General features: G+C 41.7%; 1 protein-coding gene across 1 annotated transcript; it reads right to left on the bottom strand.

Annotated features, from left to right (window-relative positions):
- Positions 1 to 1,051: 1,051 nt before the first annotated feature.
- LMNB1 (lamin B1) lies at positions 1,052 to 23,579 on the bottom strand. Its single transcript, XM_056513462.1, has 11 exons — positions 23,007 to 23,579; positions 13,908 to 14,064; positions 12,999 to 13,124; positions 11,840 to 12,010; positions 10,411 to 10,536; positions 7,676 to 7,896; positions 6,061 to 6,286; positions 4,078 to 4,182; positions 3,568 to 3,687; positions 2,706 to 2,819; positions 1,052 to 1,785 (listed from the first exon to the last, which is right to left on the bottom strand). The coding sequence occupies exons 1-11, from the start codon at positions 23,351 to 23,353 to the stop codon at positions 1,744 to 1,746; spliced, it is 1,755 nt and encodes a 584-aa protein (XP_056369437.1). The 5' UTR covers positions 23,354 to 23,579; the 3' UTR covers positions 1,052 to 1,743.
- Between the last annotated feature and the right edge of the window lie 1,623 nt (positions 23,580 to 25,202).

Here is a 25,202-nt window from a genome sequence, read left to right as displayed (position 1 = left end):
ATTCTTAGCACAAAACTGCTGTCAACAACACCATGATTTGCACAGTTTTGACTACAGTGATTTTGATAATGAACACTGTAAAAAAAGAATGCAGCTCACAGGTTTGCTGCACAGGCCAAACCACTTGTTTCCTAAATTCCTAATCTGCCTTTCACAGGAATGAGTATATTTGAGCAGAAACACTTCTGGTGAAGTGTTTACCCAGCTCCAAGCAATAAATTGCTAAAGAGTTTTCACCTGCAGGAAGTACAGGAAGTGTTAGGCTGTTGCTGTACAAGTATTAAAAAAGACAAGCAAAACAACACCTCCACCTTGTGGCAGGATGTTTCACAGCTGTGTTTCCCAACACACTCTTCTGATAATACACAGGAATTCCTGTCACAGCAAAGAAAAAAAAAGAAAAATTATGCTAAAATTCATTTTTCTGCCATTGTCATTGAAGAACAGGCTCTAACAAAGCTATCACCAAGAATTTGATAATGCAGGAAATTCCGTACCATAACTTAAGAATTGTCCCCCTTTCTACTTTCTGCTGGCACATGAAATGCCACCACACTGGTCACCAGAAAAGGGCTCATCCAAGATGAAAGACATGCAAAAAAGTCTTAATTTTGCCATGAGAAAAAAAAAAGTCAATTAAAAAAAAATTTCAATCAACTTCCAAAATTCTGGCCATGCACTTAAAACAATACATTCAGGCTATGTCAAAGATAATTACTTCACAGCACTTCTAAACTTCTCTTTATGTCACTGTGCTTGCTCAAATTGCTTAGCCTGGTACTTGCACGATGCAGTAAAAGCCAGTCCAGTAAGTACAGAATCACAAGCAAAGATAAGCACAAATGCAACAGAGTGTGAATAAAGCTCTAAAGAATTAATTTTCCAAATGTGAAGCAACATCAGTTATTATCAGAAGAAATCTTTGCATCTCAAATGCCAGTGTTCCATTTAATGGGTGTTTCTTCAGCTTCAAAGCCCATCAATTTCAAGGACTCAACACTCATTCAACTTTTATCTCAGTTCTAGGGAGAAACAAATTCCAAAAACTTCATTCTGTTACACAGAGATACTTTATTAAATGTTTTTCAGACATTAGAATAATGTGAAAAGGACAGAAAAACTTTCAACATTGGCAAAATTACAACTGTTTCCCATAAAAATGTAGACTAAACCTCTAGAGACTTTGTTTTGTTACTAAAAAGTGTAAACAAGTAAGGCAATCCATATTAAAACAGTTTCTAATTTGTTAGGAAAAAAACACAAAAAAATTTAAGCTGGCAACACTATCTTAACAACACAACTACAAGGTACAACATGAATCCTTCCAGAATTAAGAACTCTAAACCAATCCCCAACAGCACCTAAAATACAAAGAGGTTGTAGCAACTAGTCTAGAGTGGTATAATCTAAAAAAAATCGATCCCCAAAACACACTGGAATATTCCTACTCCAGCAAGGTTTCAATGAAGAGAGATTGGCGTTTAAATCTGAGAGAGACAGGAGCATCAATTCTCAATTCTCCATGTAAGGAGCCACCAGCTCACATCCTGCGAGGAGGTCGAGATGCTTGTGACAAAACTTCCTTTTTTTTTTTTTTCCTTTTCAGTGACAAAAAGGAGATTAAGGCCATCAGACTCGCAGCTTTAAAAATTCACAGACAGAAAAAGAACGTTGTGCTTCTCAGAAGGCTCTGTTCTGCAGGCAGGGATTACTACGGCTGGAGGAGCCTGGAGGGGTGGAATTTCACATGACCACACAGCTGCTGTTGGATGCCCTTTGCTCTGCCTGTTGTGAAAAGGGAGGACCATTTAAAACCAAAACCCCCAAAAAAAAACCCCCAAAAACCCAAAAGCAAATTTTTTTCCTACTCAGAAGAATCTACTGTGCTTTTCAATATACACTTTTTAATAAGTATATATTAATTTTGTATGAATACATAATTAAACATTTATTAATTTATTTTTATATATTATGCAGTTTTTAGTATATGAAATTATTTGCCTGGCATAGTACAAATAAGAATCAGCAAAGCTGTACAAGCTGTTTTAGCCTGGAATTAAAAGAATGTTACATGTCCTTTCCTATTGAGGAGTTATAACAGGACAGGTATCAGAAAAATACAAATAATTGCCATATTTGAATCAGGGAGCATGCAGATGAATCCTGAGAGGTTTTATATAAAAAATTTAACATCCCTAATTTCCAGCACAGTCCTTTCTTTTTGGTTTTCAGAACTTCATTTTTTTCAGCATGCCAGCGACAAAGAGTTTTCAAATCTCTAATTTTATGTATCAGAGAAAAAAATGTGAACAGACGACCTAACATGATTTTCTCTATTAGAGGTAATAAGAAATTTAAATTCTCAAAACTTTCAGTAAATTTACCTGCTAAAGCCAAGCTTTACTAGAAACAATTGGTATTGGGGGTGGGTGGAGGAATCTTAGGAGGAACAGGGTTTTAAGAGGAAAAAAATTCCCCATATCTCAAAACTTTAAAAACTTTTTACTTCCCAGCAAGATGATTTATTAGGCAATATTTTTACACTGGTTTCAATAAGATAGAGCTCCACACTTTCAATAATTACTGATTAAAAAATAAATAAATAAAAACGTCCACACCTGATTTTAATTTTTTTTTTAAAAAGTAATGACTTATATCTCAACTTTTTTAATGTAAATAACCTTGTTAACCTGAAAAGAAAATACCTGCTGGCCGTAAATGTCTTCCTCATCCAGAGGTTCAGCTGCTTCTTCCTCAACTTCCTCATCTTCCCCTTTACGTGCTGTTGTTCTGAACACAGTGCTTCTCTGAGCAACCTCCTGCAAGACAGTTTTAACCCTTGAACTCTTAAAAAAAATTCTTTGGTTGCTCACCTGCTTAAGACTTCGAGAAATGAAAGCTCTAGCTGCTGGGGAAACTACCTTTATTCTTTTTTTTGTGTACTTTGTATTCCTATTCCCATATCTTTGCTTGAGATCCCCTTAATTTCAAAATTATAATAATTTGGAGGGAGGGAGATTACATGCTCCATTTCAAAGGAAAGCTTCTGCTTTTATTGGCAGATACCTGTCCTTCAAACTAGGACACTGGTTCTTGCAAAATCTGCTTTTTTCATATATATTTAAATATTTTCTTTCAATTGCAGCATGCCATAGTAACTGTCCCACCCAAGTTTTAAATCACACCTCACCTGAATTAACTCCTCATTGCTCCATGTGGATTTCATTGTGGGATTCCCCACTCCTCACAAGCACACAGAAAACTAATTTAGAAGACAAATCACTGAAGAGTTTACCAAAGCTTTCTTTTCAAAGCATGTTCTAAGGCACTGCCCAGCTCCTGGCATGAGAGAGGTCCCTGAACAAGTAATTTTTTTACTATTAAGACTCAACAGATAGTAATAAAAAAATCACAGGCTTCAGCAGAAGCATTTCTAAACTGAAGCTAACTCTCCAAAAGGAGAAAATTTACCTAACACTGCAGTGCATTCCTGTGTGGAGCCCTAACCAGCATCTTTGTAAGCAATGCCACCACAGAAAAAGCGCGAACAGATCCGAAGTGCTTTACCTCTCCCTGAGAATTTTTCAGCACAACTTTCACATCTTCACCAGTGCCCCAAGAATTCTGGTTCTTCCAGATGAGGTCAGTGGGAGGGCTCGCAGTTACTCCAGCATTTGCAGCCCAGATCTGACAACAGAAGTCACACAGGAACTTTTTCGGCCAGTCTTACAACATTTCCTAATTACTGAATCAGTTTATGTATTTCATTTAGTGATTCAATTAATGTATTTCATATAAGTAACACTGTGAATCTCTTCCATTGAGAAAAACCAAGTCATTTCCAAAGTTTTGTACAATAAAATACATGTGTTTTCAATACAGGGACTTCAGAATATGTTATATGATATGAAGTTTTCACCTGCAGATGGTGAAAATTACTGCCTCATATAGAATGTTCCGAATAACATCTCTCTGTTTTAATTGTCCCGGCAGGAAGGACAAAACTAAAAAACCTTTGAAATCTGACCCACAGAAACTGGCCTGAATCCCATTTCAAATGAGCAGCTGAAAACTTACTGTAACAGTCTGGCCTGCCTTTAGTACATATCTTGAGGTATATCTGTAACTTGCAGAAGTGTCTCCTATTTTTCGGATCATCTCCCAACCTCCCATTGGTTGATCCTAAGAAAAGGGAGAAAAAAAAGAAAAATTCCACCAGCCTTAATTTTCTGCTATGCATATAGTGTGTTTTATCTTTCAGGTTGTGACACGCATAAAACTTCCAGTGAAAAAGTTCATTACCACTTGATCTTCAGCATGGAATTAGAATAATTTTAGATAGATCTATCTTCTCTCTTATTTGAAGCTAAAGCTTAATACATCCTGCTTTTGAGATGTGATGTTACCTTGATTAATGTATATGATTTGCATCAGTTTTGTTATCACTTGGTGCAGAGAAATAGATATTAGTAATAGGTATCAAATATTAAAATCCCCTTACAAATATTTGTTTTTTGAAGCACAGAACAGCAAGCAGCCTTTTTAAAAACCAAAATCCTGCTATTAGTATTCTTGAAATATTTTTACGTATGCACATCTGCCACCACATACTACATATTTCTTCATATAAACTACTTGAAAAGCATTATCATATATTAGATATTTTTGAAATTCAAAATGAGAGTAAGCATTTTTAAACTCTCCCACCAACATAATTTTAACTGACGGTGGCAACTGTTGAATGAACAGAAACTATCTAAAATAAACAACCTTATATATTTCAATGGATGCTGACATACAGTTTGTCATTGCACCAAAACATACCTTATTTGGAGAGGATTTTATACATTTTTAAAATGTATTTATTTATATAGACTGTCGAAACACTTGTGAATATTCCCCAAGTAGTTTATCACACTGCGCTACAGGGAACTGCTCAAATCTACACCCCCTAGAAAAAGTGCTAAAAACACAAACCACCCATGGTTACTGGGAACAAAACTGATGCTTCTCCTTGCTTATGAAACAATGGATGTGTAGGTAAATTAAATAAAAGGTTAGGGGAAAAATCTATGTGGTGAACAAGTATGTGTGTGGCAGGTGGGAAGCTCAAAAAAAAACCCTCAAAAAAGCAAAAAAAAGGCAGGTTCTGACTCACTACAAATAGTTTTTGACCTGAGTTGAATCATCTACACAAGTGTCTAGACCAAGAGAAATGTCAAGGTTTCTTGAATTCACTAAATGAAAACATTGCTCCCCAGGTGTGGTAATTACAGGTAATTACAACCCATATCATCATTGTCTGGAGGAGCCTGTCCATATCCTCACTGATTAGAGACGACTGGGACACTTGGAACCAGGCCAGTCCTTGTCACCTAAATCATCACGATGAGCTGCCCTTCAGTGAAGACAAAGAAGGAAAATGAACTGTATCTTACAGCATCACTTTGAAGCAATGTAAGGAGAAGCTGTGATTATTATTTATCAAAGGGCTCTTAATTTGTGTAGATAACGTGTACCCTCTGAATATAAATTCCAAACTATTCACAGAATCAAATAAGCCCAGTAGCCCCTCTAACAGTGCTTTGGCATGGGAACTGAGGGCTCATAAAATTGTGGGTACAGCCAAGAAAGAAGAAAACCTATGATTAAGGAAAGATCAAAGCAGATACAAGGGGCATTGGCAGTTAATTTCATCTAGATCTTTATTCTGCATCTGTGTATATTTCTTTTGGGCCTTTTTAAGGCAGAGAAAATGCTGAAAAGGCTTCTAAAGCAGCCTGGTGTCTGCTTGCAGTATTTCTAATCAGGAACAATGTGATCTGTAAAGTTTTACATGTATGTTACTTGCAAGGCGGAAAGCAAAAGTATAAGGTTAATGATTTGAGGACCTTGCAGTGAAATAAAAGCACTGAAAATCCTTGGGAAAAAGTCACCATCAATCCAGAACAGTATGTGAAAGCTTTGAGACACACCAGTTCCTTAATGCCACGGGGTCAGCACAAAGCCCGAGGATACCCTCATGCCTCAACTTGTGACACGTGTGGGGTACTTCCAAACCTGCTCAGAGGTGTTCTTCAAGCGGATGAACTTCCCATCCACGTCTATCTCCTCAATGGACACATTCCCCGTGGCAGAGGCAGAGTGGGAAATGGTCACACTGCTGCTGGCTTCAGACTCTTCCACGTCGATCCTCTTCCTCTTGCCACCAGCCGTGCGGACACTGCGGCTGGATGATGCTCGCGAGACGGTCACCCTGGAGGAAGGGCTGGGGGACAGCTTCAGCCTGGAGTAGGGAAGGGAGAACACACACACACACATCACATCAGAGAAAAGGAAGCTCAGGAAGGGACCTCCTTGCTGTCCATGACTCCCTGGCAGGAGGGTGAAGCGAGCTGGGGGTTGAGCTCTGCCCTCAGGGAATGCAGAACAGGGTGAGAGAAAACAGCTCAGGCTGTGCCAGAGATGGTGTGCACTGGGTATCAGGAGGGATTTCTTCACTGAAAAAGCAGCCAGGCTTTGCCCAGGAAAGTGCTGGAATCACCATCCCTGGAAGTGCTGGAAACACACATGGATGTGGCACTTGAGGACACTGTTTAGTGCTGACCACGGCAGCGCTGGGTCAACAACTGGACTCAAATCTTTTCCATCCTTAATGACTCCATGATTTGGTTTTACTTTTCCCACCTTTTTCTTTTAAATAAACTTTCTTCCACCTCCTCTTCTTCCCACAGATCTATACGGCAACACAGCATGTTACATGAAGAAGTGAAGGCTTAAGTACTTAAGAGGTGAATAAAACGCTGTCAAACAGCTGATTCATGTTCCTGGAGCACAGAATACTGATGGACTACTACATTAAGAGCATAAAAGCATTTCTGTACATTTGTTAAAGACTAAAAAGAAACAAAAACACCAGGAAGATTTAAGCCACTGTGGAAAATTAATGCAAAAACACAGTGACATAAAACCTTTGGCTGTTTCATTCCCACAGTTGAGAGGAATCAGCAGTGAGCAGCTCAGAATACAGCAAAGAACCAAACTGCCTTAAATGACAGCTGTGACAGAGGTGAAAATTCTCAGTATTGCAAGAACTCTGAGGTCAAATGTGGAAAATGCAGCTGGTTGATCAGCTGGGCATCATCAACTGAGCTATGATTTTATTAAAATTATTCTATACTTAAAGAGAAATTTAGGTAACAATTATTAACCCTGCAATTAATTTTGAAGAACATTAACCATGACAACAAACAGGCATACAAATGACAATTCACTTCTTCTTCTGTGCTGGATCTTAACAAAAAAAACAAAACAAAAAAAACCAAAAAAAACCCAACAAAAAAACCCAATAAACAAACAACAAAAAAAACCAAACCAAACCAAAACCACCCCCAAAAAAAAAAAAAAAAAAAAAAAAAAAAAAAAAAAAAAAGACAAAAAACAAATGAAAAAAAACCAAAACACAAAAAAGTCATGCTTGCTGCCTTGATAGCTGGTCTGATAATCAGTGTGCTTGGTCTCAAAGGTGACTTAAAACTGTGTCAGACAGGAGGGGGCAAACCCAGTACCCTGGAAAGGAGTCAAGCATCACTAAAATTTGCTTTTTAACAGAGATAGAGACAAGAAAAGCACAGAGATAGCAGAGACACCACCTTGTTGCCATTTCCTTTCTTACCTCTCCTCTTCACCCTCCAGCAATTTCCGGTATGCATTGATCTCCATGTCAAGTGCCAGTTTAACATCCAGGAGTTGCTCATAGTCAGTCAGCTGCTCCTGCATCTGATTTCTTATCTCTGCAATTTCCTTCTCCTTCTCTGCCAGTGTTTTGCGGTAGTTTTCCTGTTCCTGGGCCAAGCTGCTCTCCAGGTCCTGTGCTCTGTCCTGCCACGCTCTAGACTAGAGAAAAAGCATTGAAAACATCAATGATGGTGCAAAGGAAAGCCCACCCAAGCCTCCACGTGCACTGCTGTTCAGGCAACAGGGAATTCAAAACACAGAAGTTACATCTCACTCTATTTCTGAATTCATACTCAGTGTTTTAATTCCTGCTCTACCTCACCTACTGCAAAATGTAAACACCTCAAATTTCAGTGAAACTTGCAACATCGTTGGAAAAAGAACTACTTTGCTCCATTTTTCTCAGGTCTGAAAATAAACTACTGTACTTCAATTTAGTTGGGAAAGAAAAATTGAGCTGAAGAAGTCTACCTGTTTAACATGTGCTGGACAGGGCACAGTCTTAAGCTGCACCAGAGGAGTTTTAGGCTGGACATTAGGGCAAATTTCTTCTCTAAAAGGGTAGTCAGAAATTGCAATGGGCTGCCCAGGGAGGCAGCTGGAAGAGCTGCCACACCTGAAGGTGTTTAAGTGCTCTGTAGTTTCCAGGTGTTTGCATTGTGCTTTGGCTTGGTGCTGCTAATTCTGAATTCTGGGAGGCAGCTCCCCTAAAGGAACAGGGGTTGTTGTCAGTGAAAACCTGCCTGCCTATCCTTAAAGCCTCCAAGGCTTGCTCAGAGTGTAGTGATAAGCATTCATTGAAGAAATCTAATTTGTCTCCTGTTTCAAAAATTCCATCAAGACAGCAGATCTTAAAATTGGACACTCGGAATGGAATGCTTATCAAAGAGAGCCCAAAATGATGGCAGCTTTAGCGTTTACTTTCCATAAGCATGCTTCCTTCTGTTTCATAGTCACTTGAGATTTTATTTTTTTTTAATTAAAGGGCACAGGACAGGAACCAATGCTCAATAACCATGAAGTTTGCTATGCATGCACACAAATTTAGGAAGTCACCACATATTCCAGAGACAGAGAGAGAAGTAAGTCTACATGTCTGACACAGGGGACCAGTATAACTGGTTGTCAATGCTAAGAGGCAGATAGGGAATTTAATAAGTTGAGTTTTGTATCATATGGAAGATCAAAGTGGAGTCTACTACACAGCTGGTACAGACCAGCACCAGGGATAACTTAGTGGTGGTAAAATGGAAAACAAAAGTATACTGGCTGGCTACTAATTCTACAAAAAAAAAAAAAAAAAAACACAAAAAAAGAAAAAAAAAAAAAAAAAACCCACAAAAAACAAAACAAAACAAAACAAACAAACAAACAAACCTCAAAACATAGCAAAATGGTTTCTTGGTGCAAAAACTTGGTCAAAACAACAAAAAAAAGTTGATTTTCCCTAATGTTGATTGCCCTGAAGTTAGCAACAGACACTTCAGCCAGTTCAGAAGCAAGTCCTCTGAACCAAGTTGTCACTCCTGAAGTTACATAACAGGCAATTAACTTAAAAAACCTGTTGACTGAACACCCAAAAGATGATGTTAATCTAAAGGCAGAAATAAGATCTAAGTGGCCAAAACTTTCCATCCAGTGGAACCTCATGCACATTCACTGTATCACCTGATCTTTTCCAGAGACTAACTTGATTAGATAAAAGGAAAACTAGGAAGACTCTTACTAGTATCTGGCAATTTATTTGGAAAATTAGGAAGTAATGTCCTGCACATTTATATTTTTCACTCGAAATACACAATTTTATTGCCCTACAAGAGTCTACTGTACAGGAGGAGCAGAATTCAACAAGTATCACAGAAAGGATCAAACAGTACTAGTATTTTATATTCCTACAAAGGTTTAAATGCTTTGTTGCATTTTCAAGTGAGTTACAAAAGGTTACTGCAGAACCAACTCCTAACACTTCTCATTTTCACTCTGGATTTTCCCCTGCAGTGCATACAATGTTACCAATAGGCCAGCAGGGAACATATTACTTTTCGGACATTATGTCATACCTCTCTGGGTGTGATCTATGCCCTCTGTGACCTAGGAATAACCAATTTCTGCTCAAGATCCTGCTGTACAAATGCTCAAGTACAGTTTTTATTCAGTCTCACATTCCTAATCTGGGTAAGATCACATCATTAGTTAGTTTGGTTTTTTTTTAGATGTCCAGATGCAAACTATATCTAAGATGAAAAGAGACTGCAAATTCCAGTTTTGGCTTTGAATGTTGCTTTGTTGAATTCTACACTAGACTAGTCCAGTCACTACTGTACTTCTCCGAGTCTCAAGAACATTTAATACATGTTTATCTAACACTGCCTCATCTATCCACAGGAATTTTCACAAAAGCCAGTTAATAGCACCCCATTTCAAATACTAGGTCTATAGCAGAATACTACACACAGAAAAAGAAAATAATGTTTTCCAAAAGGAGTCATTAAGGAATTTGAAGTACAGAGCAGTAGGAGAGAAGACAAACTCCAGTCATGACACCCAACAGACAAGTTAAGAGAAAGACAGACCTTTAATACAAAAACCAAAAACTTTGATGAAAATAAAAAGTCCTTTAAGAGAAAAATCAACAGCTGTAAGCAGCAGGACTGAGGGAGCACAGCTGGTTACCTCTTTCTGGAGGCTGGTGATGTGGGAGGACAGGCTGTCGATGCGCATGCGGCTCTCATTCAGCTGCTCCCTAATGGCGTTGGCTGCAGAGCTGCTCATCTCTGAGTTCAGCCTGGCGCTCTCCAGCTGCAGGGCATCAAAGTGAAGACATCAGTTTCAAAATAACTTCCACCAGAAGAAGGAATGAATCACCGAAAAACCCAGAGGACATTGCCAAGCCACCGAGTTCCTCTCTGCAGCTCCAAAGCACTGAAATTTGTCTCTCTTTAGGGCTAAAATATGGTGCCTCGGTTACCATGCTGGAGTGCCCTGCCTGAGTATTTACTTAAGGATTAAGTAAATTCCCTTGTAGACATTACTGAAATTTAGCTACTAAGTTAAGTTTTCATGCTGTCAAAGTTTATTTAATACACTTAAACTGAAGAAGCTAAACTGAAATTATAAATTCTCTAAAAAGAGGCAAACTTGTTAACTTTCAGGCACTGGTAGCAGTACTGCAAGTCACTAACACTTCATTCTATCTCTTCAATCTTGAATGGTTTTACTTCTAAAAAGTAACTAAATCATTCCTGCTGAACCCTCGCACACACACGTGAGCTACACCACAGATTTATTGCATTTGTTGATGATAATGATGAAAAGCAATCTAGTTAATTTTTTTAAACTAAGTTTCCAGAAATACAGAAAAGAATACCTGATGAGAAAGACCAAGAAAGCAATGAAAGGTTGTATTTTTTGCCAGACTGCATTTTTAACAATCTTTTCCAAGCCAGATTGAAGGCCTGGAGATAAGCAGGCTGAAAAGACAAAAGCCAATACTAATAAATTCAGTTTGCATGAACTTTCCTGCTGTAACATCCTACCTTGCTCTTAAAAAATACTAACTGCAACAAGTACAGCCACAGAAACCAGGTTCAGTTGAGACATCAGGGTGCCTCCGGACATAAATGCTAAACAGCAGAGGAAGGAAATGATGAAGTGTAACTGATTTCAGCTTTTTGACTAGATGAGTGAAAAACAGAAGTCACTGGGCATTGTAAAACTTCCCCATGACAGGGTCAGAGGACTCTATCTTGTCTCCTCAGCAACCCCCATAATGAATTTTTATACAAAACATGGGACAAGTTATTGACCATTGCCCAGTATCATGCTTAACAACGCATAAACTTTCCTTGAATTCAGTTATCCCAGCATTAATCACTTTTCCACTCACATCACCTTCACACAGTTCTTCTTTCCCTTCTGTTATTGTACCTCATGAATTAAAACCTGATCCCAAAGCCAGATGTGAAAATGCAAATCTGCATTCAAACGCATGCTAATTTCAAACCCAGCTCCCTAATAAACTCATCTGAGCTGGCAGCAATTATGCCAATAAGCAAAACAAAAACAAAGCACATCAAACAGTTGTGTGAAAACAGGTTCTCACCTTGGAATGGTAGGTCTCTTCAAGCTCTTCTTTGTACAGCTTCACTTGTGCATCGTGCTGCTCTCGGATTTCATGGAGGGCCTGGGCCAGTTTGTGCTCGTACTCAATCTGACGCCCTGAATCCACCTCCACCAACCGAGTTTCGTGCTTCCTTCTTGTCTCATTGATTTCCTGTGACAACCACAAAAACATGGTAACACTCAGCAATCACAGGACAAGAATTTCAGAAGACTACCCTGCTGAGTAGAAAGTAATTAAGGTTCTGGTATCAAATTATTCTGACATGAAACTTTTAGTAAAAACAATCTCCCCAGTGTTATTTTGTAAAAGCCACTCACTAAAATAAAAGCTAGGATACCATCAGCACTTTTTTCTGAGAGTTGTCTGAACTTTCAACAAATACACCTTATTATCATTATATTTCAGAAATACATGTCTCCTTTCTTGCGATATCTTCTGTGCTTCTACAAAATAAAACTACGGTGAAATAACAGCCACTCCAACTTTCCCCATTTACTTGTGTGCTCGCCTGCGCTTTCTCTGGAAAGAATGGGATTCCAAAAACATGAAACAAAGCCGAAAATACTCCCAGAAAAAAAACAAAAAAAAAACCCAAACCAAAAAACCCACATGGAACAAAGGACAGTACAGTCAAGTACATTTGTTACTGACCTAAGCTTTCTCCTGGAAAGCCAGAAGGGCCACAGGTGAAAGTGAGGGTGACAAGAAAAAAGTTCTAAAAGACAACTATTCATCCACTTTAGTTTCCATTATTCAAAGGCATCCTATTAAAAAAGTCTGTAATTAAAAACATTCCAGGTCCAGAGCACCTGAGTCTCCCTCCACTTTATTTCTTATCATGGGATTACGTGGGAAATTACTAGCTTACTTTCTCATTAATAAAAAAAGACATGTGCATTGGATAATAGGTTCAGAATTTAAGATTAATAACATGATACATGAAGTTATTTTACCACAAGAATTCAGAGTTAAAATCACTTTTCCTAGAAAAAGGAGGTTAGAAATCTTCACACTAGAACAAAAGTAAACAAGACAACTTGAACAGGTACCTCCAAACCTAAATTATTCTCCTACTCTAGAGTGACCTCCCAGTTGTCTTATTCTCTTTAAGAATGTTAATTCTTGAGGCTAAATTTACCTCCTCATACATATTTTTACGGAATTCCAGGTCCTCAATGAGGCTCTGACAGCGGTTTTCAAGATCCACCTTCTGCAAGGTTTCATTTATAAGCTGGTCCTTTGCAGCAGCTAAAGAAGCTTCAATCTTTAAGAAATAAAAGAATCAACACAACAATTATGCAGCAGAACTCACACAACTCACAGAACAACAGCTAACTACACAATCAAATCCCAATATTTACCCCAGTAATATTACATATCACACACATACACTTTTGCAGTTGCTTATACAAGTGAGTTCTATGTATTTCACAGTAGTAACTGGCATTAAAATTGCTACTTAATATTTTTTCTTACAAATTAATTTTTAACACAGGGAAAACACCAGTTTCCTGGTCTCCACAAATTGTCCCCTTGAGGTAGTGCTGCTCAAGATCACAAATCAAAAGGCTAATAAAACTAGGACAAGAGGTTTTTCTTCCCCATTGCTTCATCAGAACATGGAGAACCAGTCAGAACCAAAAGGAGGGCAGAGAGAAACTGTTGTTTGTTGGTTATTATCTGTTCTTGTGAAGCCAATCTGCCCTCCCAAAAACACTTCTGAAAAGTGTCAAGTGTACTCTGAGTTTTGACCTGCTTTCTTTCCCCTAAGTAACATCCCTGGTAATTCTAGCATCTGCAATTTTAAGAGCTGTCTCTTCCACCATTCATGTTATTAAAAAAACTCAACAGAACTGGACTCAGAAATCTATTCAACTTTGTTTCTAGCGTTGAAAGTGAATTATGATTTGTGCTAGCTGTGACCAGATTACTGGTTTTCATCCTTTTTTTTTGTTACAAAGTTGTATTTTAGGAGATGGGCAGCTCATAATATAGAAAACCTCAACTCGCTAACAGAAATTGATGGTTAAATGTTTCTTCTTCTCACCTCTCTAATATGATCTTTCAAATCTTCAATTTCTCCCTCCAGACTTTTCTTCTCACCAAGAGCTGTGGCCAGTGCAGCTTCTTTTGAATTCAGGGCTGCTTCAAACTCACGAAGTTTAACTTGGGCTCCATTGAGGTCGGATTCCTTTTTTGCATAGCTGGAACAAAGCGGAGAAAGTGGTTGCAAGAAAACCTAGAAATGCCCCTAAAATCAACGGCTGACTAACAAAGAAATCTGAATACTGAACTTGAGAAACCCACATCAAAACCATTTTGTGTTAGCTAAATTTAGTGTGCTTTGCAGGACCTTTCAAAAACTGGGTCTAAGGGAACAGACCCAAATCTTGTCTATATAACAATATCGGCCAACATAGAAATTACACTGGTGCAGAGGTGATGCAATTTCTTTATGAAGACAAGCACAGAAGACTTTCAAATTACTTTCAAATTAGTTTTGTGTCTAGACAAGCAGTCAAGCATTTTCTGGGTGTTGATTTCCTAAACCAGCATATTCAAACAGAAATCAAACAGGGAAAAAAAATAATGCACATAAACACAAGTTTATTATCTGCAAATAATGCTGTAACAGCTACTATCAAAAACAGGAGAAAGGAAACCCATATTCATGAATCAAAATGTTTCTTGTACTTAGATAGCACAAGCAGCCATTAAGTGTGTAACAAGTTCTTCAACCTTGGAGTTCATTCTTTTTCTGCCCAGGATATCTATCAAGGGCAGTAGCATGCAGAAGTCCTAGATGGTTTTAACTGTACTATGAACTTTTTAAAGGAATGAACTGATTTAGGCCAAATAATACTACAGCTGGCACATCCTTCAGTTCTCATGATTTTCTTTCCAGGTTTGGGGGTGGGGGGGGTTGAGGGGGGGAAAATCCAACCAAAAAAACAAAACAAAACAAAAAACAACCACCAAAAAAAACCAACAAACAAAAAAAAAAAAAAAAAACAAACAAGCAGAATTAACAACATAATGCTGAGAAAACTTAAAATTGGATAAAGATAAATTAAGAATACATCCACTACTCTTTTTAATTACTGTACAGCTTATAACAGCAACATTTCTCGACAAAATGAGACCTAATGCAAAATCCACGCTATTTTAAAAGAAGAGACCCTTAGCTTTGAAAGTTCCTTTTTTCCCAAGATTACCTGCAGTTAGCATGCTCAGGAGAGGTGCGTGCATACAGAGGGATGCAAGCATGGAATGCGTGTCTGGAGGTGCCAGCACCACAGCCACACCACATGGCAGGCTTTACGCAACAGACTTAGCGCCTGCTAATCCCGATCCCGTGGGATTAGCGCCTGCTCGCCCCCCTCCCCCTCCCCATCCTGTGGCATCCAAGGGGCAGGCTCCTGGCTGTCCCAGGAACCCCCGAGACAGACAAAAACACTGTCTTCTGCACTCAGCTGCTCAACACTCCCCACTCCCTTCATGGCATTTCACTCCTCAGACCCACAGATGGATCCACAAAGCTCAGACAAAACCACAGGATTTAGCGTTTGGACACTCCTGCTTCCAACTCTCCGCATTATTCCCTAGAGGTTCTGCCCTGTCCTTCCTCTTCCACCCAGGCCTGTTGGAACTTCAGCATTCAAGGAAGGTGTGCAATAGAAGAGGAAAAAGAAGGAAGGGAAGTGTAGCTGCTGAAGCTAGGGTGGTTCTAGCTCCCGGCTGCTATGGGAGACTGGATAGCTCCAAGAGCTCCCGAGACAGAGTGCCAGCCACACAACTAGCAAGAGACAGAGACTCCGGGACTTGCCATAGAGGTTCTGAAGGTAGTTTATTTCTCCGAAGGGGTACTACAGGCAAAATCCCCTTACATAGCACTGTAAGGGGTCTTTATGGGTTTCAGAGGGATTGAAATTCTAACCAGTAAAATGATGAGTTGAGAAACTATCCAATTACTTTAAGATTCTAGGTAAGAAAAAGACCAATCATCTAGTAAAGTTAGAAACCAATAGAAATCCTAAATGATAGCAGGGGTTTTGGCAGGGAGGGGAGGGCATCCCTCATGAAAGGTTCCATTGTCCCAGGGCACAAAATCCCAAGGGCCTTTTTCAGGCACCGTTGTAACATCCAGAGGGAAGGTGTCTTGCCCTGGTACAAAAACCCAATCTCTCCATCCCCTATTAAGTAGTATGAGGGCCCACAGCAGACATTTGTTGTTTGATCACTGCTGGGAAAAAAAAAAAAAAGCTTTAATCAAAACATGAAGAAACTACTTCTCCCATGCTGAAACCAAGCCTACCAAGTCAGACCCTGAAATGAAAAAATTGCTGAGCTATAGAGAGTGTGCTGCTCCCCAGTCTGCCCCAAATTATCCTAGACCCTGAAACAGAGAGATTCCCCAAAATATGCCACTATCCAAAGTGTGTGGATACCTTAAAACTACTTAGATTTTAAATTATTTCAACACAAATACCTTTTTAATGCATTTACAGACTGGAAGGCAGCTGAGAAGAGCATTCTTGCTGTGCATAAGCAGAGAAAAAAGGGTATATAAAACAGATAGCAACAACAACATGACTAAAACTCTGTGTAGTACCTGTACCACAAAAGGTATTACCAGTTAGATCAGCTTGTTTCTGGCTTGTTTGCAAGAAAACTGTCTGTGAAGCCACACTATAATTTAATGACACTAAAGCCGCAGCAGGGGGGTGGTGGGTGGGTGGAGAATTAAAATTAAGCACTATTAGTTTTTAGTGACATGAGCTGTCTAATTATGAGACAGCTCATCTAAACACATTCTCAGAGAGAAAACAGAAACTGGAGCTCAACACTTCAAATGCTGAAAGCCAGATGAAATCTTAGCAACTCAGCAGTGTCATCCCAGCCCTAAAGGGAATACAGAAAATATCAGAAAAGCCTCAGTGATTTATAAAAACAAACACTAATGTATACAATACAGACTTCACCCTTACACCCACTAATTTTCACTAGGAAGAACTTCAGCCTCTTGACAAGAGCTGGCTTCTTCCTCCCCAAAGACTCAAAGCTACATCTGAATACAGCAAATGAAAAACCTCAAACACCTTCCTGTTGCAGTGCTCAGGAATTACCTAGAACTGTACTCCTTTTCAACTAGTTTGACTCATGAAAGGAAAATAAGAGCAAAGAAGTAATTGCTGGCTTGCATCTTTTTCAAAGAAGCAGCTTGGTTTTTTTCTCTTTTGACTTCAAAGTACGTGGATCTTCTTATCCATGGAATTGTTAACAACAACCTAGAATTTCCCATGATCTCCTTAAACTTCTTGCTAAGTTAATAGAAAAACCATACAAAAAAAACCCAAAATTAACAAAACCAACCCCGACCAAAAAAAAAACCCAAATAAATATTTTTCTAGCTGTTCAATAAGTTGAACTGACTGTCTGGAGCCAGACAAACCACACACCTTAATGCAAGGCAAGCAATCAGCAGCCAGACCTCGGGAGGTAAAATTCAAAAGTTCCTTTGACACCAACAAAGTGCAAGATGCCACCACCCTACGGCAGATTCTTTTCACCTCCCACACCCCACCCACAATTTTCTGCCATGCTTAAGAGTCTGATCACAAAGCTAAGCATTACCAACATTAATCAAACCCTCTGAAAAGCATTGGCTTTCAGCCAAATCATGACAGAGATACACACTTCTGGTAATTCCTGATAATGCAACCTATATTTAGACCCATATAAAATTACAATTACAGCATGGTGGGCTGGTTTTCTACTCCAGTTGTAGAGAAATATGAAAATAATTTTAAAAAAACCCCAACTACAGTCACGAATTCTCTATGTTTTATTTAGCTAGCAATTTCCCACATTTTTTTCCTATGACAGACAAAATGCTAAGGCTGTATTCTGCAAGAAAGTGACTTAACACAAGAAGCACCAAAGAGCATTCAAATTTCTTTAACAGAAGTCAACATGAAAATAATAGTAACTGTACAAATTTTCCTTTAAATAAATATATGTATCGTGATTTCAACTTGTCTCACCTATCCTATTTAAATGTAGTGTTTGAAACCAACAACACCACATCATCTCTGGTCACATACTGCTCAGCCGTGACCTTGCTTGAAGTCACAAATCCAACCTGAAGTTCATAGTCATCTATGTGAATTCTATGACCCCATTTATATTTAGAAGCTACACACATAAACACATATCAAGCCACGGCCTGTTACCCTGTCATCATTGCATGTCCACGTATTTGAGATCAAATATTTATGTTCTACACTGCACAGAAGACATGCTTACTTGAGACTATAAATTCCTACATTTCAGTGGCTTGATTTATTTTGCAACAAGCTAATCACACCACTCCTTGCCCCTCTGGGTACCCCATGGTACACATCAAAAACAGCAAGAGATTTTGGATTAAAGCTCTGGAGTCGCCCAGACTCCAATCTCTGCCTCATTTTTCAAGATCACCTACAATAACAAAAACATGCCTCAAAAAATTTCAAGCCATCCTCCTTTCCACACCTCCTCTCCAGCTCCTTACAGCACACATATGTAACCTGGAAAACCCTGGACAGGTGTCACGTCTTTGCCTGCACCAACACCACCTGGTTCGGTGTAGCTGCTCAGGATACCAGCTGCAGAGTGTTACACACTTGCACAGTAATTCAAGCCACAGGGTGATGGGAAGCTGCTCCTGATATTTATTTTATTGCCTAATATCAGTGCAGAAATTTACTTCAGAGTGTAGATGGGAAGGAAGGCCAACTGGAGATTCAAAGCCAGACAAACAGATAAATTATCACTTTGATATTTAAAATTAAAGTTTAGTTCCTTGTCATAACATTTGCTACTAATGCTTGCGCTCTACAAAACACCTGAAGATAATAAAGGAAGATTACCAACATCTTCAATAAAACACACAATTTCCTTCACAGTTCCTTTAATCATATTGTCTCCTCTTCCAGGAGAGCAGATGTCCCTCAGCACTAGCAAACTGCCACAGGGAAACCTCAGCCTGTCAAAGACAAATGTAAACAGTGGGTTTCCTACATGAACTAGTGTTAACACCAGCTCATGCCTCCGAAAGAACATAATTTCCTCACACAACCAACCAACCGAGTGAACAAGCCTAGACGGGGATTTCTGACCTGCCGTACACTTAATTAAGCCTCCATCACAAACATTCCTTGAAATAAATTTTCTTTATCTTGGAAACTACTTCCACCAGTGGAAAACTATGCTGAAACTCAACCCACCAGCAGAGCCACACAACACAACAGCCAGCCTGGCTTCCTGAATAGCCCTTGTTCAACAGGACTTGGTGACACAGCTGTGCCAAATCTCACAATGTGCACCCTTGTTAAGTTAATTGCTCCAGTGACACTTGAGACCTTTTCCCCACCATCTACGCTCAGCAGTTCTCCCTGGTGTGCACTCATGGCAAATGATGAACTCATGACACATTTCCCCTCAAAAGCAGAAGCTTTATCCAGTCTTGCAGGATGTGATGAAGCAACTGGGATCTGCTGCTTAAAAGATGGCATTATGACGTGCCCAAGGATCAAATCTTTCACTGTTTTGTACACCTTGCCTATTTAACCCTTTTCTTAAGAAATATGGAATTCGCAGCAATCTGAACTCCCAGCCAAGGCATTGCTGCTCCATTCTACCTAAAAATAACAGGAATTGTTACCCCCAAATAATTTGTTGCTAATTGTATCATCACACATTTTGAGACTTCATGATACCAATACCTACAGGCAACTACCTCCTTTCATCTTTATTGTTCATGAGCAAGTCCAGCAGTTGGAAATCAACATGCACAGACATTTTTTCTGTGGAGCTACTGCTGGTGTCTTCCACAGCCCTTGACTGCAAAATTGTAGCAGTCACAATTAACTACACTACTTATTTAAAGGACAAAAGTAGAGGCACGGCTCTACAACAGCCACCACCAATGGCAAAGTATACAATAAAGTCTTGCCTAATCACAGATGAGAAAATAGATTGGAAATACAGTGGAATTGGTATGGTCTCTCAATTCTCTTTCTCAAACTGTGGAAGAGAGATGTCCCTCTTCTCCACTTTCCAAGAGCTCTCCAAGAATTCTATACACCTAAACTCAAATTACATGTTTTTGATTTTTTTCCCCAAGTCTTGAGATAGAGATTTATTTTCCCTTATCTCCATTCTGCCCATCACAAACTTCCTACTTACACAACTGTATCACTTTCCCATCCCCTCCCAAGAACAGAAATAGGGAAGATGTTTTTTTTTAATCTCACTTTTTTTTCCTCCTAGCTCTCTGCAGATTTGAAGTATCAAGGGAAACCTTCATATTTAGCTGCTGCAGAACCCACTGCATGGCAAGCACTCTAGAAGGAGAGCATGCAACAAGTCTGTTATATATAGGAGTGTCAGCTAAAGAAACAAATACTTGAGGGGTTAGAAGTATGAACAGAGTATGCTTTTTAGTGCACCACACCATATAGATGGCACTGAAGTCAGCAAATCCAGTAAACAGGTGACTAAATCTTTAATTTTTGTAAAGAAAGAATAAGAGAAGTCCTACAGCACTTTAAGAGTAATTAGAAGTTGAGTTTGATGCACTAATTTGAAGAGTGACTGCCAGATGACTGGAATATAATGGATCAAGCAATTAAGAAGGATGTTGTGCTAACCAGAGAAAGCAAAGTTGCTCAGGAATAACACCTGCAAAAATATTCAAATAGCACAGCTAGACCATGAATGATACTGACCACCTTCAGATAACCAAGTGGCAAATCATCTTTGCTCCCTGCACAGACCCAGAACACCTTGAGAGCCATTTCTCCTCACATTTATCTCCACTGGCTCTGCAGGGAATCAAAGCCATTACTAATTTGTGTGTTATTACATGGCTACCACAGTACCTAAACCACAGAAATCAAACATGCCACGAAACTTTTTGTTTTTATCCCCAAGTGGCTCTGTTAGATCCAAACTACTACATACTCACATTTAAACTAAAGTCAGTGAACACTGCAGTTCAGCTTTCTGAGAGGGCAAGGAAAGTTCTATTGAAAGCAGGCATTCTCAGCTTATCTTGCAAACCTTTACAGTACTACTTTTTGTCAGGTTGTAATGTGACTTAATAGCTTTAAGAAGCCATGAGGGAGTGTGCTCCACTTCAAGTGAAAAACCCCTTTGCTCCTTTTTAAGACTTTGCAAATAGAATTACAGGTAAGCTTAGATAAACCCAAGATATCCATCTTATCAACACTCCAAGAATACTAAGAAACTGCATGCCCATCGTGAGGTGTGGCACGAAACAACACCAAAGAATCTGGAATCCAGGAGCTTCAAACTGCATTAAGTGCTGGTTTTACTACACTATCCAGGAATTCTTAGCAATGAACACCCTGCCCCACCAAAAACATCAGGTTTTTGCAAGTATCCCATTACAAGCAAATGCAAGACAGAATATGCTGATGTCCATGTCCACATTATTAATGCCTTGGTCCCAGCCAGAAAAAGATCCCAAACCAACACATGGAGTCTTGTGAGAAGCTGACACAAGAGTGTGTCTTCCTCAATAAAATCACTAAGGGATAGAAATTCCTGGCTTGACCTTGGAGTCAAGTAATGTTGGTGCCTGTCTGCAGCTACACCTGGCTTTCCTTATCACTGTCAATGACCACTTTGATTTAAGACTTTCATAAGGTGCCAAGAGGTAACCTCAAGAACAACTAGTCTTACTAATTAGAAGCTCACGGTTTTAAGTTTTGAAATAACAGTCCAAAAGATATCAGAGCAGTCTCCAGATGCCCAAAAACATCAATATGCTGGTTACACATGAAGTATCTTTTTCATCTTGAAAAATCAGGGCTGAGAGGGCATTTAAGACACAGTAGCAGAGGAAGAATAACAACACGAGGTTTTTCCCTCTCCCAAAAAATGACACACGTTGTGATTCCAACACTAAAGCACAAATGCCTAAAACTGCACAAGACACAAAACTCAAATCGAAGGTAAACACAAACGAGGAATCTAATAAACAATTGAATCGAGTTGAACGTTTAAGAAGCAAAATCTAGTGTCTCAAAATCAGTTCCCTGCAAGAGCGGGGATCTTGGCACTGTGCCCTAAAGCCATCAATCTGGGGGATGTGTGTATACAAATTCCACTTTTTGTAACATGCGAACGTCCAGGAAGGCACACAGAAATTACAGTTCTCTTTGGTTTTAAGTATGCCCCCTGTACTAGCTAGTGAATATTTTCATGTCATGAAGGCAATCCATTTCAGAAAAGTTGTTTTTCATCCCGAAGCAGCCAGAGCCTTAAAGACAGCCCCATGTCCGTGCAGGGGGCGGTGAACGGAATCACAGAATGTTAACGGACTGGAATAGACTCTAAAGCCCGTCTAGTCCCAAGAGGCAGAGATGCCACTGGCTACAGCAGATCGTTCAGAGCTTCATCAAGCCTGCCCTGGAACACTTCCAGGGATGGGGCATCCACAACATCCCTGGGCAACCTATGCCAGGGCCTCGCCTCTCTCACAGCAAAGAATTTCTATCCCAATGTCCCATCTAAACCTACCCTTCTTCAGTTCAAAGCCATTCCCACCTTGTCCTGTCACTCTGCGCCCTTGTCCAAAAATCCCTCTCCACGTCCTTTACTGACAGGAAGGTGCTTTAAGGTCTCTGTTACTGCGGGAAGCAATCAGAGTACTTAAACTCATTTTTTAAGCGCCAGCGTCCCTGTACAACCTGTTCCAGCGTCTCACCACCCGCACAGTAAGGAACTGCAGGCTAATACCCAACCTATCTAAGCAGAACTTCCCCCTTTTTCCGTCTGCAGCGGCCGGAGCCATCCCGACGGGCACCTGGACCGGCCGCGGATGCTGCGGGGACTGGGACACTCTCACCCGGCAGGGGCGGCGCTCGGGGCCGGCGCTTCCCGCCGGGGCGGAGCGGCGGCAGCGCTGCCCGTGCCTCATTCATTCCCTCATTCATTCCCGGATTCACTCCCGGCCGCGTAGCCCGCGGCGCAGCGCGGGCGGCACCGCGGGTACCTGCGCCGCCGCTCCGCCCGCATCCCCATCTCCATCCCTCTCATCCCACGGATGCTCCCCGGCCCTTCCCCCGCTCCCCACCTGCCCAGCAGCTGCTCGTGCTCGGCGCGCAGCTTGCCCAGCTCGATCTGCAGCTTGGCGCGCTCCCGCGCCGTGTCGTCCAGCGCCCGCCGCGCGTCCGCCAGCTCCGCCTCGTAGATCGCCTTGAGCCCGGTGACCTCGCGGCCCCGCACCTCCTCCCGCTGGGTCACCTGCAGCTGCAGCGCGCTGTTCTCCGTCTCCAGGCTCCGCACTTTGTCGATGTACACGGCCAGGCGGTCGTTCAGCTGCCGCAGCTCCTCCTTCTCCTGCAGGCGGGAGATGCGCGTCGGGCTCTGCGGCATCGCGGCGACGGATGGGCCGCGGGTTCGCGGCATGGGGTCGGCCATGGAGCGCTGGCGGAGGGGGACACCGGCGGGGCGGAGAACAGGCGGGAACGACGGACAGGCGGACACACGCACCGACCGCCACCGTCTCCTCCTCCTCCGCCGGCTCCGCACCGATCCAATATGGCCGCGCGCCCGCCCCGCCGCGCCGGACCGCGCTCGCGGCCCTCCCGCCCACGTGACCACGCACCAACCAATCGCGAGCCGCTTTCTCCCGCGGGCTAAATTCAAAACCCTCCAACGGCCGTCGGGCGCGCCACTGAGACCACGCCCCCCTGACCACGCCCACGCTTCGCGCGTCTTCCCCCCCCCCCCCCCCCCCCCCGTTCCCGCCCATGGCCCCGGACAAAGGGACCCGCGCCCTGGGTCCCTTCCCGCCGCCGCGCCCCGCGGTCCCCGCACGGCGTCCCCGCGGAGCCCCTTGCCTGGCCCAGCAGTGCCGGGGAGATGTACTTGTTTGGCAGTGTGGCTGTAAATTGAGAATCACGGCATAAATCCGGCGGGGATGGATGATCGAGCCCAGTATTTGGCCGGACACCACCCTTTCAACAAGAACACAGCACTGAGCGCTGCGTTCAGGCTTCCCTTAAGCACCTCCAGGGATGGTAACTCCAGTACGTCCCTGGCCACCCGTTCTATGAAGAAATTCCTCATGATATCCAACCTAACTCGCTCCCTCGGCACAGCTTCAGGCCATTCCCTATTCCCTGGGAGCAGAGCCCAACCCCCCGGCTGTCCTCTACTGTCAAGGAGTAGTGCACAGGCACAAGGGCCTCCCTGAGCCTCCTTTTCTCCAGGCTAAGCTCCTTTCCCACCTCCCTCAGCCCCTCCTGTGGCTCCAGACCCTTCCCCAGCTCCGTTCCCTTCTCTGAACACGCTCCAGCCCCTCAATTTCTGTGGTGAAGGGCCCAGAAGTGGACACAGCACTTGAGGTGGGGCCTCAGCAGTGCCAGCACAGGGACAGTCCCTGCCCTGCTCCTGCTGCCACACCACGGCTGGGACAGCCCAGGGGCCATCGGCCTCTTGGCAACCTGGGCACCCCTGGGCTCATGTACAGCTGCAGAATAAACCCCTCATCAATAAGGAATTTTGCTGCACCTGATGTTGCCTATCCCGAATTTACTTCTCCCTCACCCACAGGCTGCTTGCTGTGGTTCAATACCAGCATTGAGTCCTGCTGCTGCCTGAGCACCCAATGTGGGGCTGCTTTAGAGGAGTTTGGTATCCAGGGATCTCCCCAGTGACCAGTGATGGGATGAGTGGGCAGAAGGAGCTCCCCAGGGAGGTGATGGAGGAAAGGCTGGAAGTGGCACTCAGTGCCATCATCTCATTGACGAAGTGGTGTTCAGTCATAGGCTGGACTTGATGACCTCAGAGCTCACCTCCAGCCTAACTGATCCCATCATTCTGCAAGTTTGCTCATTTCAGGTCTCGGAGTGCACTACCACAGGTGGAGTCAGCCCAACTTTGGAGTTTGCATTTTCATATTCCTCGGCTGATGCCAGTGTGGCTTCTGAAGTTTTGTTGTCAGTAAGAGACACTCTCTTTCAGGTTGAACATTAGTTCTTCAGGAAAAACAAGAATCCTTTTGCAAATTTCCATTGCTGGGTGACAGCCCTTCAAAGGGAAAAAAGAATATTAATTTAGTCAGAGTGGGAAGCTCCTGCTTTTCTCCCATGGTGCCTTTGCTGATACAAACTATTATCTCTTTCTGGTTTTTCCTTCCCTGCCAGTTACTAGAATTTGCTCCTTTTCCACTGGAAAAATAGAAAAGCTGGGTAACAAGAGTAATAGCAGCTGGGAAAAAATTCTACAGCACCTGCTGGAACAGAAAATTGTCAGTGCAGTAGGA

Source organism: Oenanthe melanoleuca, chromosome Z (genome assembly GCF_029582105.1).
Source record: "Oenanthe melanoleuca isolate GR-GAL-2019-014 chromosome Z, OMel1.0, whole genome shotgun sequence".
In the NCBI taxonomy this organism is placed as follows: Eukaryota; Metazoa; Chordata; class Aves; order Passeriformes; family Muscicapidae; genus Oenanthe; species Oenanthe melanoleuca.
The sequence above is the reverse complement of the archived record's forward strand: the minus strand, read 5'-3'. Positions and strand labels throughout refer to the sequence as shown.